We start from the raw sequence: 17,743 nt of genomic DNA, 5'->3' as shown, positions 1-17,743 counted from the left end.
ATCCATTCATGAACAATCACCGTACATTTTAATGGGGCTTATGAGGAACAGTTGTGCCCAGAGGTGAATCTGAATTTAGTATCTATATATCATTTCACAGACATTCTGTGTTGTAGTAATATGTTATTCCACAACCTACCTACCTACCTACCTACCTACCTACCTACCTACCTACCTACCTACCTACCTACCTACCTACCTACCTACCTACCTACCTACCTTCCTTCCTTCCTTCCTTCCTTCCTTCCTTCCTTCCTTCCTTCCTTCCTTCCTTCCTTCCTTCCTTCCTTCCTTCCTTCCTTTCTTTCTTTCTTTCTTTCTTTCTTTCTTTCTTTCTTTCTTTCTTTCTTTCTTTCTCAGGCATTGTATGACCAGACTGTAGAAGCTATGGAAGCAATGCTGAGATGTCTCTTATCAAAGAACCCAAATGCTACTGAACTATTAATGCTCTTAGATGTAAGAAAATGTTGTTTTATTCTCTTTTACAGCCTTAAGGAACTTAATTAGGCAAAAGAGAAAAAGGTAGAGATGTAGTCTCTCTTGGGAGGAAACCTGTACCTAGGTTCATAAACAGAACTTATTCTTTCTTTCTTTGAAGAATTCAAAATGTTGAATTTACTGTAGTTTGAATGTATTTTTCACCCATCCACTTCTACCCCCTATGTTATCTTTGTAATAACTTTCCTATGCTACAGTGGACTAAGAGAGGGTGGTTGACCTAAAATCATCAAATGAGCTTCACGGCATTCTCAGTGAGGATTCTTGCAGTCTCCTAAGGAAGTACAGAAACAAGAATAGGTTTTAAGATTATGAAGAGCCCTGAAGCACCTTGTAATGAGGGTGAAAGAGGAGAGTGCAAAAAACAGTCTGAAGCTCAACATCAAAAAAACTAAGATCATGGCCACTGATCCCATCACCTCCTGGCAAATAGAAGGGGAAGATATGGAGGCAGTGACAGATTTCACTTTCTTGGGCTCCATGATCACTGCAGATAGTGACAGCAGCCCCGAAATATAAAGACGCCTGCTTCTTGGGAGGAAAGTGATGACAAACCTCGATAGCATCTTAAAAAGCAGACACATCACCTTGCCAACAAAAGTCCGAATAGTCAAAGCTATGGTTTTTCCAGTAGCGATGTACGGAAGTGAAAGCTGGACCATAAAGAAAGCTGACCGCCGAAGAATTGATGCTTTTGAATTGTGGTGTTGGAGGAGGCTCTTGAGAGTCCCCTGGACTGCAAGGAGAACAAACCTATCCATTCTAAAGGAAATCAACCCTGAGTGCTCACTGGAAGGACAGATCCTGAAGCTGAGGGCTCCAATACTTTGGCCATCTCATGAGAAGAGAAGACTCCCTGGAAAAGATGCTGATGTTGGGAAAGTGTGACGGTAAGAGGAGAAGGGGACGACAGAGGATGAGATTGTTAACCCCGAAAATCGAGGCAATTCTCCGGCAGAGGCAGCAGACTAAGACACGAGACAACCAGCTGTATAGGATGCCAATTATTTATTAAATTACACAGCCAGGGCCCAATCTCTTAAAAGCAGAGAAGAGCCCCGAAGCACGGGTGCATAGATGTTTTATAGGGATACACACAAAGGGCCATAAACAGTTAGATTCTGATTGGTGTCCTGAACCCGAAACTTTGGATCTCTATGCCCATTGGCCCTAAATGTTCTGTGGGTCTGACTTATTGGCTATACCTGAATGTGCATATGATACGCATGCCCCCTTGGCCTTAAGGTTATGAATTACTCAGATGGCGACTATGTGTCTGATTTGACAGTACCCAGATATTCGTTATCTCTGTCGTTTTGTTTATTGTTACATTTCGTAACAGCTCTTCCCTTGGTGTCAAAATGGAAGTGCCTTAGCTTCCTCCCTTCGCATACCAAGGGTGCCAATTATCTCCTTAATTGCCCTCTGAACAGGCCTGTTGTTTTGGGAAGTGAAAGTATTGTGTTCTGTTCCTTGGGGCGATATCTCTCAGCTAGCAGATGGAAGGCCATTGAGGCACTATGTGTTTTGATATGCAAGGGTGTGTTTGTAAAGTACTATGTGTTTTGATATGGAAGGCCATTGAGGCACTCTGTGTTTTGATATGCAAGGGTGTGTTTGTAAAGTTAGCACCCTGGTGTGATTGTGGCAAGAGTCAGGAGAAGAGATCCAAGTCAGGGTCAGTCTACGGTAAAAGCAATTTCGGATACAGATACATTCAGATATATATGTATGGATAAAAGATACATAAGTTACACAAGTATGCGTGTGCAAGACGTTACAATAATTAAGTTGTATTGAAACTAAATACAATTGCTGCGTTGTGGAAGAAGCAATGGGAATAAAAGCGGTGTATGAAGTGAGATACAATAATAATAGAATGTTTATTTGTTAACCCCGGAATGGCCAGCCTTCAAGATGGTTGGACAGTGTCATCAAAACGACATGAATTTAACCCAACTCCGGGAGGTAGTGGAAGAGAGGAGGGCCTGGTGTGCTCTAGTCCATGGGGTCACAAAGAGTCGGACATGACTAAACAACTAAACAACAACAAAGATGACTTCAAAGAAGAAGTCTGTGGAGCCAGAGACTGGAAGTTCAATTCCCCACTGTGCCTCCATGACTAGAGGCTGGACTTCCAGTTCTGCAATTCTAAGATTATGATTTATTATAACTGTCATCATATCAATCATATCATATATCATATCCTATTATTATATTATTCATGAATAGATGAAAAGTCTTGGTAATTTGAAATCCCATTTTTTAAAAAGGAAAGCATCACTCTCACTGATACAGTACTTTTGGCCATACATTTTTATGAACTAGACAAGGCTTTTAATATGCAGTTTTCCTGCCTTGTTTACAGAATTTTACAAGGAATCCACATGTTGTCTTCATCTTATAACTCTCTTCTGGTTTTCTACTGTTCCTTCCATAGTTTTTACTATCAAAAACAATCTAAGGCAGGAAAAACAATGGAACAGATGTGCACAGAATCTGATTGGTAACTATAAGAACCCTCCATCTGGAATCATCATTAGACAAAAAGACAAAAATAAAGTCCTAATATATCATGTAATTTCTCTTTGTTTCTAACTGCTTGCCCCACTTAACTCTATAGCATTTAGCACCCTGGATGATGTCAGGACAAGGACATGAACGGGCACGAGCAGTGAACACCTACGTTTCCCTGTTAAAATTTGCAGCTACTTGTCCCACATTTCATGTGAGTGTTTCCTTCTGCAATATCTTTGTGTGGAACCAGAGTTGGACAAATTCAAACAAGACTTAAAAACCTACTTGTTCAACCTGGAACCATAGGGTTTGACCAAGGAAATAGGCAATTAATGGGATAGAATTACTGTACATTAATTCTTATATTGTTATTATAGCTATTTTGATTGTTTGTTTATTGCCTTATTGAATGATAATTGCTTACTGTATGTTTTTATCATTGTCATTATTTTGTATTTTAACTGTTTAAAACACTCCTGCCATTGTTCTTTAATTAAAAAGAAATGTTCCCTGTTTCTTTTAAATAAGATGGGTGGGACATACACTGTTTTGAGGGAAACTGTGCTTATAGAGGTGTAATTAAAATAAATACTGCTGCTACAGGCTAGTAAGGGAATACATCAGTCTGGACAGAAAAGGCTAGTTTATATCCAAACATCATTTGAGTAGAGAGGCTTTTTCCTTTTCTCCTCTCAGTGTCAAAGGTTAGAACTCTCAATATCTTTGTTCAGATGTCACCTGAGTTTCCGAAGCTTGGGCGTTTGATTGGTCAACTGTGCTTGCGTGTCAGTGACCCCAGAAAAGAGATTGGCCAACAGGCTATGGAAGGCATATATTTCCTGTACTCCCTTATGCAGTGCCAAAAGGGTAAGGTATGATTCCCCAACATTCCATATGTATCTACATCGCAGAAGCAATCTAATCAGAATACTTTATTTATTTAATAGCATGCCATCCTGCTGCACCGACTGGTTTGTTTTCCTAGCAACTCTCTTTTCTGTTGTATTTTATTCTATTTTATTTTATGTTTCTGCTCTATTAGTTTATGTATCATATTATTTGTTATGGGCCCTCATGTTGAGATTCACTAACAGTGACACAAATAGAGCTTTCAAGGTAAGTGAGGTATTTCAGGAGTGGTTTTACCAGTGCCACCCGTCCCATGAATTTTCATAGCTGAGCAGAGATTTGAACCCAGGTCTCCTGAGTCCTAGTCCATCACTCTATCCATTGGGTATCCCTTATATTATATTACACTTGTTTAAACTGGTTATTTGAAGCTGCTTAGAGGTCATTTATGTTAGAATACTTGATTTTTTTTTCTAAAATGGAGAACGTGCAACCCTCCAGTTGTTATTGAACTGCAGCTCCCAGCATCTCCTTCCACTGGCAGTGTTAGCTAAGAAGACTAATGGGAGATACTGTCTAAAAACATATGAAGAACCATGTTCCTGGTAAAGAATACAAATAGAGCACAAGAGAAGGCAGGGTGGTTAACTACAACTCCAAGAATTTTCCAGCTAGCAAAGTCACTCACAATTGTAGTCTTAAAAAGTAACTTTTCTTAGATCTGGCAACAAATCCATTCAATCCTACTTCAGGATGAGCAAGAGTAGTGTGGCTGAGTGACTGTAAGAGTGGCGGGGGGGGGGGGCTTGACTGAGGAACGGTGTCAGGTTGGCACAGCTTGGCTGCTGATTTTAAAAAACATTAATAAATCATGCTTGCCTTTATGTATCCAAATTATAGATCTCTCCTATTAATCAGACAGCAAATGGACAACAGGACAATTTTAAAAAAAAGAAAGCAAGAATTACATGGGAAATAAAAATGCCTCTTTTTTCTGAATAGGCCTTGAAATGGAAACTGATTCCCTGGAAACAGAGCATCACCAAAGGTACAAAGAGATTCCGGGTACCTACAATCTTACTAGGCCTCATCAAAATATCACTAATATTATTAAGGTAAATCTTCAGTGCTGGGTGTGGAAAGTATGGGAAACCTGCAAATTAGTTGGTTTCCTTAGTACTACTCAATGGCTGGAATCCTGTACATGCAGGTGTAATGTAAAGGTACACCAGCAAAAGCCTACATTGCAAATTAGATTGTACAGTCAATAATGTGGCTCCTGCTTCACCCAATCCATGGCATATATGTGGAAATGCTTTGTGAACAGCACTTTCGCCCAGCCATGCTTTTCCTTAATACTGCCACAACTTTGTGTTGCACACACAGAATTATGTGATAGGATTTCAGTCATAGCTTTTAAAAAGAAACAAATAATAACATTATTATTATCATCCCTTCATAGTGATATTTGGAGCAATGACTGATACCTCCTGTAACCCATACAGTAATTCACTAAGGCTGTAATCCCTGTACACGTATTTAAGATGGTCAAATGCCATCAAATTCAGTGGCATCTCCAAGATGGCATATATACCCTGTTTCCCTGAAAATAAGACCTAACCTGAAAATAAGCCCTAGTATGATTTTTCAGGATGCTCGTAATATAAGCCCTATCCCCCAAATAAGCCCCAGTTAGGTGAAACCCCGCCCTCCACCATTGTGCAACAACTGTATTTGAATAAATGTAGATGGTTGTACATGAGGAAAAAATCCCCTGAAAATAAGCCCTAATGCATTTTTAGAGCAAAAATTAATATAAGACTCTATCTTATTTTCAGGGAAACACGGTAGAATCAGGCTACAGCTAAGATTCATGTCCATTTTTGGTTTATTAAATACAAACTAAACAATCTGTAGCATTGTTCTATCCATATCCATATGTTCTTGGGGAAAAATCTCAGAACTCAGTTGAATCGACTTCTTAGGAAACATGGATTTGGTGCTAAATAAGGCCTTTATCCAGAAATAAGAAGTATTCAACTCTGCACATGTCAGTGAACTCCCAACAAATCTCACCACTGGCCAGGCCAGCTAGAACCAGTGCTGTAGTCATACCACCTCACAGGAGGTCAAAGCACGGGCACTATGTTGTTTGCATACAGGACCCTTGGGTTTGCTCACTGTTGACTCTGTTAGAACATTGCCTCCGCATCCTCCCATCAGGTAGCCATTGGTTCATGTTTCTTCAAAGTGGCCTCTCCTTCAAAACCTTTTGCATCTTGTAGTGATTTTCCCCCTCATTTCAGACTGCTTTCCCCTGTGGGTGGGAGAGGAATCTTGCCCTACCTCACATTCTGTCCAAGGCAGAGGGAGGAGCCAGCTCATTACCTGCCTACCTGCCTGATTAGGATGGCTTTGGTGGTGTCTAGGTTTCTGTGCTCTTTGTCAGTGCATGTGCAAAAGGTGTTAACTAAAACCAAGAAAAGGAGCCATCCTGCAACTCACTCATGGGGCAGCACGGAAAAATTCGCTTCTACTTCTCCCCTGCCCAACTTATTGTGTTTATGTGTCTTGCAATATCCTACTGCTGAGACCAGGAGAAGGAGTGGGCAGGGTAGAGACATAGGAAAACCATGACAGCTACCACTACCTCCACATTTCACAAGCCATGCAAGAAGAAAGTGTGGTCTCAAGACAGCAACTTCTCCTTTCCTTCCCTATGTATTTCTGCTCCCCCCCCCACTTCCCATAGTTCTAGCTAAATCATGATTTAGAGCATGTGACTGTGCATACATGCATACTCAAGGACCAAAGTGTGTGTGTGTGTGTATGTCTTGTGGAGGGACCTCATCCTTCTCAATTTGCAATGACACTACTAGCTAGACTGATGGAAGTTGGAGCCCCAAAACACGTACAGGGCCATAAGGGGCCCACCTGCCATCTTAGAATGAAAAGGCCATGTAGCTTAAGTCTGCCTTATAATTCTCTTCTCAGCTGTGTTCCTAGCAGGACAAGCCACAAAATGCTGCTTCATGTGTTTTCTCTTAGGCGTTTGAGCCACATCTCACCTCAAGACAGACGACAGAGCTTTTATTGACCGCTCTAGGCTGCCTAAAAGAAGCCAATAAACACACCACTGCAGCATCGCATACTATTACATCTGCCATCATGAAGTGTTACAAGCACAAATTACAAGAACAGGTAGTAGCCTTTGGCAGAAGGAAGGGCGACAGAAGCCAAGCAGTGACTGAGACAGCTTTTTAAAATAGTTGCCACTAACGTCTTATGTCCTGAGGGATATTGCCAATGGGTCCTTGGTGAAGGACCATTGTTCTTTTTAACATTGTGCTGCCAGCAAGGCACTGTCAGGGCCTGCAAGATGTTTCTCTTTGCTTTTTCTCCCTTGTGGCAGTACCTAAAAAATGATTAAGTGGCTCAAGACACCTGCTCCAATCTTAGGGAGAAACAAAATGGCCAGAATTCTAGTGTACCTTTCCACCAGTATAATGTGAAAAAGGAGTTTTCCCACAGCCCTGGTGTAACAAAAAGGTCCGGCCTAAGATAGCAAATGGCGGCTCCCACTGCTAGTGCATCAAGGCGTTTAGTACCCAGAGCCAACCTTATTCTTTTGGCGCCTTGAGCAGAAAATCCCACACAGGCTTCTTTCCTTCTCTGTAAAAACACAACAGCATAATAATATTTTATTGCCTTTTCAGTGTTGGAGAGTACAGCTTAGTTTATACTGGAAAAGATAGCTGTTTTTGCATGGAGAGAAGTAGACAGAGAGAAATTAATCTCCTCAGTTTTCCTGGATTGCCCTTGACATTTCTTACCAGAGGGGAATGCGTACTCTGCCAGCCATTCCTGTTTTCAGGGGCTGAATCTATCAGTTAACTTTTCTGTTTGCTCTGCTAAGGTTTATGATACCCAAAGCCAGATGAGTCAGTAAGCTGCTTCCATGCACAAAATATAACCGTAAATGCTTTTCTTTCTAACATTCCAGTGTATACTTTGCATATGGTCAACAATGAAAGTTTATACTTTGCAATATGGTCCCAGCCCCATGCACTGCTTACCTCTAGCAGGATGTTTCATTTAAACATGCTTGTTTTCTTCAAGGTTCCGGATATTGTGGATCAGGTCTACCAGCAGCTTAGTTTTGTCTACAGGTTCCGGGACAGGCAAATAATGATGAGAGTCATATCCCAACTGGCTCATAGCTACATGGCAGAAGTGTGTGGTGCCCTTCTACAGGGTCCTTTCCCAATGACCAGGTACATCATTCCATGATTCCTAGGGTAGGAAGAACTCATGCTGACTAGTATAACTTCTGCTTTTCAGACACTCTTAGGAAGAAATAGGATTGTCATTACACCCTGCTATCAGTTCTACTTGAAATAGGAACAAACAAGGCTAGTCCTAAAGATGCTTATGGCTGACATTGTTCTCAAAAATAGCTGAGGATGCTCCCAGACATAGATCTCTTATCGACCAACCAAAAGCACTGTGTTCCTGCTTCACCTTTTCAGCACTGGCCCTCCCTGATGCAGAATGATTTCTAATGAGTTTGCTCGCTAGTAAGAGTCAATTATCTTTCTTTATTAGAACTCTTAGTACTGATTCATGGCATTATATGATGGTTGCTTAATCACTTATGATGGATTGGATTCTAACTCCACTCCATCACTATCATTGATCTCGAAGGATTTTCTTGAGGTCCAGACAGTGTGTATATGTGAGACAAAGTCATGAATATACAATCTTAAAGTACCTGGTTTCTTTCCCTCCTTTAATTTGCAGGTTTTCAGCTGAGATATGGTGTATGTTGACAAAAACATGCTCTGACTATGAACTAACAGTCTTAGTGAAAGTGCTACTGAAAGAGCTACAACTGAATCCAAAGGCCACTGGAAACTATATTACACCTCTGGCTGTAAGCAGTTGTTCAAACTTTCTAAATCATTTGTTAATTTTAAAGTGAGCTCCCATAAGGGAACAGAGAGGGCAAGCTGCAATATTTCTTCCAAAGCTTCTGTGTAAGGGCCACTTCAGATGTCATACAAGCCCATGAAGGATGTAACATGTAGTGTGTGTATATTGTTCACATCATGATTTCCTCTGAAACCTTGGGAGTCTTGGAAGGGACTTAGTTGGATCTGTTCCAGACTGGTCTCAAGCCATGTAGTCAGCCCAGCTGGGACGGGTGGATTGGAAGAGTATAGCCTCTTTTTTTTCTGGTAGGTGGGAATCTCTTGGTGGCATTCCGGAGTTTTACCTGAGGCAACCTATTGGGGGATCTGGCTATGTTGTGTGTGTAAGGCATAGCATTACAGTGGTCCCAGGCCTTATTTGGCGTACAATCTCTAACGGTGATGCTAGGTCTTCTATTGCACCACACGAGATGTCACAAGGTCCTATTTTGTGCTCCATGTTTTCAAACATTAAACTAGTAGGGAAAGTCCTCCGGAGATTTAGGGTGTAGTGTCAACAGTATGTTGGTCATTTATTTATTTAAAATATTTTTACCCCACCTTTCTCCTTGAAAAAGACCCAAGGCAGCTTAGAACAATGAAAGACAGTACTGTATTTAAAGTTGAAAAATATGAGTATACAATGGTGGTTAATGTCATTAAAAGACGATATTTAAAACTACGAACAATTAATAAGGAGTCATCTTACAAAATTAACAGGCAATATTAAGGCAAAGATCAATAAGTATACAAAAATTTCAAAAATGTCACTCTGAGAAATGGAAAACACAAAAATGGAAAACACGAGTACAGTACTACTAAAAATCCAGTCAAAGCAGCAATATATAACAATCTATATAAAAATCACGCCCACAAAGGTAGCTGGTTAATCAAGAGAAGGCTTGCCTGAAGAGAAAGGCTTTTGCCTGCTTGTGGAAAGGCAGCAAAGATGGGGCCAGCCTCACCTCCTGTGGGAGGGGGTTCCAAGGTTTGAGAGCAGCAAAAAAGAAGGCTCTCTCCTATGTCCCCAATAAGACACAACTAGTTTTTGATTTCCACTTGCAAATCTCAGGGATACTGCAGAAACACTGAATGGAAGTCTGAAGCTCATATTGGTATGGATAAGATACAGACAAGGCAGAGGACTGGGGGAACAATCTGTACAGAGGAGTACAACCTGTTCTGTCTGGGGTTGCACTCCCCCTGAACAACTACATTTTGGGGTTCTTCTGCATTCACTGATGCCTGCAGAAGTCCAGCTGGTTACAACCAGGAGTTTAAAAAAACAGGCTGATATGCCAGCTATGAATCTATCTAGGGAAAGCAGACTTAGCCATAGTCATGCATGCACCAATTACATCCAAACTAGATTAGTGTAACGGTGGGTGGCGGGAAAAAGGTTGTCCAAAATTGCTCCAGGAGAAGGATGACAAGGATTATCTGGATATGATGCGAGTTGCCAAAACAGTTTATGAGATTTGACAGCTGCCTTTACTGGGCTGACAGCTGGTAATGTTTTTTTATATCTGAATTTTAATATTGATTAAGGGATTTTCATTCTGCAGTTTGTACAAACATGTTATTATATTTGTCATTGAGGCCGGAATCCTATTAGATATGCTGACAAGACTACAACCATTAGTGTAAACTTTTAGTAAGAAAATGCTACATATTAAGAAGTCAAAGTAAGCATTTTTATTGTACACCAGTGACATCACAATGCACTTGGATACCAGCCATTTTAAAAATCATGGGTAATATTGCTATTTACATGGGAGGGGGTGTTAAAGTATTATAATTATTGCTTGCTTGCCCTACATATAATAAGGCAATATTTGCACCCTGAATGCAATTTTATTTATGGAAAGATGGAATATTAATTAAAGTCTAATCTAATATGCCCTACATGGGGTTGTCTTTGCTAGTGTTGTAGAAACATCAGCCAACACAGCATAGAACTGCTTGGGTGCTCATTAGAATGAGAACGTGGAAGCACATTATATGGATTCTGTGCCACCTGCATTAGTAACCTGCATGGTTTACATCAGTGGTTCTTAACCTTTGTTACTCGGATGCTTTTGAACTGCAACTCCCAGAAACCCCAGTCAGGACAGCTGGTGGCGAAGGCTTCTGGGAGTTGCAGTCCAAAACTCCTGAGTAACCCAAGGTTAAGAACCAGTGGTTTACATGACCTTTGAAAATCCTGGCTGAAGGAGCAGAAAGATTGCTTTTAAATGCTTAAATGTACTTATCCTCCACTGCCAGCAACACTGAAAAATACTGCTTCGTAGCATCCCTTTAAGACTGTTCAGATTAGCAGTTGTTAGATACAAGGGCACTTTCAAAGGATTTGTAATCTGAAATGCAGTATGTATATACAGTTATACACCTGTCTAAAAAACAATATGGTGGTGTACTATGCTTCCCATGTAGAAATTTTCTTATGATTCATGATCTGGAAATGGCAGGTCCCAAATAAGGTAAATAGGCTTGAGGCAAGATTATCTAGTACTATAAGTGCAACTTGGCAGGAAAATGAATGAGGTTTGGCTCTGAATGAAAAGGGCATGTGTGAGGTCATGGTTTGGGTATTGGACCGTGGCTCAGAAAATGTGGCTTCAAATCCCCATTCAGCCATGCAACTAACTAATAACCTAGGGCTAGTCTTATTCTCTCAGCCTGTCCAACCATGCAGGATTGTTGTTAATATAAGGAGAAGAAGAGCCCTTATATATATTGCCTTGAGCGGTAGGCAGGCAGGCAGGCAGGCAGGTAGGTATGTAGGTAGGTAGGTGGAAAGGAAATTTCAGACTAGACTAGAATAATTACACTTACACACACACACACACACACACACACACACACACACACACACACACACACACACACACACACACACACACACACACACACACACACACACACCGTAGCAGTAAAGAGATCTTATGACAATATATCTTTCCTTCTCACAGGCTGCCAGTGCTTTTTGCAAGTTGCTATCCATGCCAAAATGTTCAGATGTGGCACTCTACATCTATCCCCAGCTGCTGATGGCATTGCTTGTTCAAGTGCACTACCACATTAGACACAACTCAGTTGCTGAGGAGGAATGTGAGCTCGTGCGGTAAATATAAGTGAAGCAAGATTGTAGTGGCAGTGGCCAAATACCTGCCTGATCCTAGGAAACACTGCATTATATTGATATGCTTTCATGGACTCCATTCTCATAATAAGAAAAAGATAACAATGGTGATGATGATGATGAAAGCTAAGATCCTAGGAATTAGTGTTAACAGCAAATGTTGACTCTGCCATGAAAAGGAGGAAACTGTGTCACACCTCATCTGTGAATGTCCAAAGATTGCACAAACAGATTACAATGTTAGACATGATACAGTGGCAAAGTTAGTGCACTCGTCATTATGCAAAAAAAAATAATAACTTGCCAGCCTCCAAAAACCTGTGGGAACATCAGGTAGAGAAGGTGTCAGAAAATGACAAAGTCAAGATCTTGTGGGATTTCTGGATCAAAACAGATAGACACCTTGAACATAACACACCAGACACAGTAATAATACAATGAAGAAATGTCCAGATCATTGGCATTGCAATTCCAGGGGATTCCAGATTTAAAAATAAAGAATTGGAAAAACTAACAAAGTACAGAGACCTGGCAATCTAAACATCTCGCCTCTGGAAGAAACACACTTCAGTGGTCCTCGTAGTCATTGGGGCTTTGGGAGCAAGATCAAGAAGTTTCACACAGTACTATAAACAGTTGCAAATCTCAGAAATCACATCATCAGAGCTACAAAAAACGGCAATATTAGGAACAGCATAACTACTGCACCAATATTTAACAGATACTTAGGTTTTTGGTTAAAACTTGTATCTGTTATATCAGGAGTCCCCAATCCACGGTCCGTGGCCCGGTGCCAGTCCGTGGTCTTCCTGGAACTGGGCTGCAGACACGGATCTCCGCCCCCCCACGCCCACCTGCAAGTGTGACACGCCCACCTGCGAGCACGGGGGTGCCCCCAAACACACGGAGCCCGCACCCCCCAACTGGTTTACGGTCCCAAAACGGTTGGGGACCACTGTGTTATATAATACCAGTCAATGTTTTTATAATTGTGACTGTGACTGGATTTTTGGAAGAAGAAGAAGGAGAAGAAGGAGAAGAAGAAGAAGAAGAAGAAGAAGAAGAAGAATATAGTAGCAGTAGTAATAATCTTTAAACTGCACAACTCGAAAGGATCTTACAGATCATTAAGTCCATCCCATGTCAAAGAGGCACTGTGGGGTATTGCGCTCTCAGCCTCTGGCTCCACAGCCAGATACCTAAAATACAGAGCTATCCAGCAGCTAATAAATATTAATATGCAAATACACACATGGAAGTCACCCATCCAAAATAATGGTTTGCATAACATGGCCCATTGTCAATATTCTTGGGTAAATGCTAGGAGCTCTTTGCCTTCATTATCTCTATTCATTGTTTTTGTCTGGTCTGATTCCTCTTTTAAAACAAGGGTCCCCAACATCCAGTCCATGGCCCAGTACCGGGCCGTGGCCTTGGCAGGACCGGGCTGTGGCGACAGATCTCCCCCCCCCCACGCTCACAACCCCGCACACATGCACGGATGCCACCCACCCACCCCCACCCGCCCACTGAACCAGTCCATTGTTCAAAAAAGGTTGGGGACCAATGTTATAAAACATATCAAGAAATTTCACACAGCACTATAAACAGTTGCAGATCTCAGAAATCACACCATCAGAACTACAAAAAACGTGTCTGGGAGCTGACATTGTAATTTCCCACAAAACTACTGATGAAGCTGGAACATCAGAGCCTACCATGGTCACTCACAGCTACCTAGTGTTGAATTAGGGAACTGCAGTTGCCCATATGGAACCCTTCCATGGGCCACCAAGGTAGGAAACGCCTCACACCAGAAGGCACTCTGCCTAGCTCCTCAAACCTGGAGTTGGCCTTGGGGATGATTATGGAATTACTGTAGGTGGTGTGAGGATTATCCCTAACAAACTCTATGTCCTGCAGAGGCAGTTTTGTTATATGACTAGACACAAAAGTATCTCGTGTAATTGTGTTAGTAATGCAGGCACTGACCCTGTAAAGTAGCCTGGTATTGCCATGTGGCAGATGAGTTGATCGTGAATATTAACATTTAAAGGGATAGATCCAGCCCATGCTCTGAACTGCTCAGTTACACTTGCTTTCTGTGCAGTTACCTGGTGATGGCACTGAAGACTCTTCTCCTGGCTGTGAGATGTTATTATGAATTCACTCTTATTGAGAAGCAACGGGGCTGGGAGCTGCTCACCAGCTGTGAAGACCACCATCGAGGTGTAGGTCTTCTTGCAAGGTGAGTACTAAGCATACTAAAGTGTATTCAGCCAGGTGCAGAGTTAACCACTGACTTCTGCTTTCCCTCTGTTCCGTGTCTCCTATTCAGAGCCATGCTTCAGAGTTCCTATTATTTTGACCTTCAGAGAATCTTGTACCTCCTCGTTCCCTTCTTGGAGCGAGGTGATGAAGAACACCAGATCACAGCAATAGCTTTCTTCATTGAGGTAAGCAGTGGTGTAATAGAACCTGGTTGCAGGGGAAGGATACCCAGTGTCACCTTGGGTTTAACTGCAATCCTCAGTAACTGAGAAAATGGATTCTGCCACAAAAAATATACTGGTACAAAACACCCTTGTTGCAATGGAAAGTATTTTAAGTCTTGAATAGACAGCTGAGAGCCATTTGGTTTCTACAAGTTCCTCATTTGTTAATATGGCTCAATTCAATTGTCTCAATTTTTGAACGTGCTTTGAGACGGGTGGCTTTGGGGACTGTCAGCGTGAGCAAATGACTCAAATGAAATGTATTACAAATGGGGCAAGTGTTAGTGAATCTGTTGTGCTTAATGAATCTGTTGTACTTTTTCCGGTAGTTGCCACTGGTGCGATAAGTACACTTTAGTCAAACAGAAGGTGTGATGATGATAATGGTGGTGGTGGTGGTGGTGATATGCCATCAATTCAGTTCTGACTTATGGTGACCTTTGCCAGGACGTCCTAGCTACATACTATATTTAGGAATATTTTAGCATTCCCTTCTTCTGGGGGTGCTCTGCAGTCATGTAGCTTTCACAAGGCTACACCAGTGGCTCCTGTCCTGGAAGGCGCACTGGAGAATTGAACTCCCGGCTTCACAGCCAAGTACTCCAACTCATTGAGCTAATCCAGTTAAAATGGATTATATTTGTCTCTGTGCACTTGAATAGAAGTACTTTTCTTTTGGATTATATTGTGCAAACACCAGCTTTAGCAAGCTCCACATTCACAGAACAAATTAAGTCATAGTTTGCCTTTTCTGTCAATCTAATGGTATTTATTTAAACAAAAACAATGCAGCTTGGACAACAGACATTATAAGCAGTAACAGAACTTACAGTATTGGCAAGGCCAACCCTATTAAGCAGGGTGAGGCAACTGCTTCAGATGGCAAGTGTTAGGACCAAGAGGAAATGAAGAGCTTACATCCATGTTGAGGCTCACCTGCATTGTGTTGTTGTTATGATATTTAGAAGCAACTTTTGGTCAATGGGTTTAAGACAAAGGGATAAACCAATTATACAATTTGGCCCTTTATTTAAAAATAAAAATATAGACTTTGTAGACCAAAGGAAGCCCCCCTGGTTTCTGTTTGACATGGACCAGCAAGAAGCATGTTGTACATCCAATGGAAGAGATGCTGTACTCTAAAAGAATGATAATTGAGTCCGAGAAGGAAATTAATTAATTTTCAGCATCTAGATTTTGGCGGGTGGTGGTGGGTTTGCTTCCTGTAACAAAGGGTAAGCAACTGCTTGTGAAAAAAGTTCTTGCTGACCTGTGCATTGTCTTTAGCTTCTTTGTATGCCAGAGGCCAGGAGACTTCCAGACCAATATTCCCTTCATCGCATGAAACGAGGTCTGATGAATGAAAGTCCAGTTATCTGGGCATTATGTATCAAGGGACTGATTAACATGGCAGACTGGCCAGGAAAGGTGAATGACAAAGCCCATCCTCCAGTTTAAATGAAAACAACTTAATAGGATTTAATTCAATTATTGCTCCCAACTTGAGAAGACTCACTGAATGACTGGGATGAGCCAACATTTATATAAGTCCTCATTAATTCAGTGGGTACTTCTTTGTTAGTTAAGACTAACAACTGGATTTTGCCAGAAACAATAATTCAATATGTAATGATTAATTGTGGACTTGTAGTATAATGTATGATATAGATAGTCTAATAAATAAATGAGAATATGAAGGGATCCAATGGAGCTGGAACTGATCACAGTCCCCCAAGCAGAATCTCTTAGGTAGGACAAGTGGAACTCCAGAGTGAAATAACAAGCAGGAGATGCTAGTGGGATGCTTCTTCTATCTGTCACTGAACTTGGAAGGTTCCACAAACTGATACTCCCATCATTACTATACCTTTGCCCATCTAGTTTCTTAGAGCTGGTCAGATACCTTTCCTTTGGGTGGTCTTGGATTTTGTATTCCTGTGGACAGATGGCTGTAAGAGCATGCTCTGTCAGGAGGACAACTCCCAATCAGAGAGCCATGCTCACTGGTGGATACTTGGAGCTGTAAGTCGAAGAAGTAGCATTTCTAAGCTCTGACCTGAGTTTTTCTTCCTTTGGAGAAGAGAGCAGTGGAACCTTAAGGTGTCTTTTTAATCACTGCTTTATGTTTACATACACAGGTAAAGCATAACTGAAAGCAAACAAGAGACAGTTCTGTTTGGCAGCAAACCCATTACCCCATTCCAAATCCCTCTGCTTTGGAGAGGAGAATGTGTCTAACTCCTAATGTTGTTAGGCTGTGGCTCCAATCAGTTGCAACCCAAGAGCCAATGATAAAAGTGGTGATATAATTATAGTTCAAAGTATCTGAAGGGCCACATTTTCCCATCTCTGTTTATATAAATACAGTAAAAGCTCTTTATTTTTATTTTTAAATCTACACAATCACACTCATTTCATAAGCATTTTAAGTAGGAAAAGCATTGATCAGGACAAACGGAATGACACACCGGGCAACATCCTGTTGTGTAATTTTGTGCAGGCATAACCTGGCTTTGGCACATAAGTATTTCATTTAAAGGAATTCAGTCTCTTACCCTGATTCTTTCGGCTTCCAAGGCTCCTTTTTATCCTTGAAAAGCCTCCAGGAGCCTTGGGAAATGGGGAGGCAGCCTTTCTTAGTCACAAATCACCACCAAATTGCCATCCGTGGTCTGAATTTTTATGGCCTTTTTAGGCCCTATTCTACTGCTGAGGCTTATCATTGCTTGCCCATGGGGCATTATCCCCCCCCCCAGGTCCTGCAGCCAGGGCTTATAAATGAAATGAATGAGGAGTTGTGTAGCATACAGTAAGCAGAACTATCCTAAAGAATGGCCATTTCATCTTTTCTGCCTTAACAGCTTTGTTCTGATAAGAAAAAGGTAGAAGAAGCAATGGGGAAACATGGGAAAGTTGTGAATGGATGGCAACACAGTCTGGCCTGTTTGTAAAATTCCACGAGTTACACAGGATGCTTGTACAATAGGAGGGTTTAATAAGACAAAGAGAAAGGTTTCCCATATGATTGCACCACTTTGCCAGGATCCCTTAAAGTGACCCCTCCATCTATGGAGGAATTGCTCCAGCTTAGCCCTAAAAAAAGAGTAGTCCAGCTACTGGACCAAAAAGGTCCAGCTTGGGCATGGATCAGGGTTAGGCTCTCATACATCATGAGTTTGCCTGGAAATAACTCACACTGGACCGAGCTACAAGTGGTCCAAAATGCAAACTCTCTTCCCTTCTGATCATCTCACCTGGAAGACCCCGCAATT

At 41.5% G+C, this 17,743-nt stretch overlaps 1 protein-coding gene across 1 annotated transcript in view; it reads left to right on the top strand.

The window, feature by feature from the left end:
* MROH7 (maestro heat like repeat family member 7) overlaps positions 1–17,743 on the top strand; it is a 33,471-nt gene that overhangs the window by 7,751 nt on the left and 7,977 nt on the right. The window contains 11 exon segments of the mRNA XM_078393059.1: positions 361–456; positions 3,122–3,226; positions 3,747–3,882; positions 4,867–4,979; positions 6,913–7,065; positions 7,984–8,138; positions 8,665–8,797; positions 11,807–11,958; positions 14,087–14,224; positions 14,315–14,432; positions 15,759–15,899. Of these exon segments, the coding sequence (XP_078249185.1) occupies positions 361–456; positions 3,122–3,226; positions 3,747–3,882; positions 4,867–4,979; positions 6,913–7,065; positions 7,984–8,138; positions 8,665–8,797; positions 11,807–11,958; positions 14,087–14,224; positions 14,315–14,432; positions 15,759–15,899 (1,440 nt within the window).

This window comes from Pogona vitticeps, chromosome 4, assembly GCF_051106095.1.
Source record: "Pogona vitticeps strain Pit_001003342236 chromosome 4, PviZW2.1, whole genome shotgun sequence".
NCBI lineage: Eukaryota > Metazoa > Chordata > Lepidosauria > Squamata > Agamidae > Pogona > Pogona vitticeps.
Note: the sequence above shows the minus strand (reverse complement) of the source record. Positions and strands in the feature narration are given on the sequence as shown.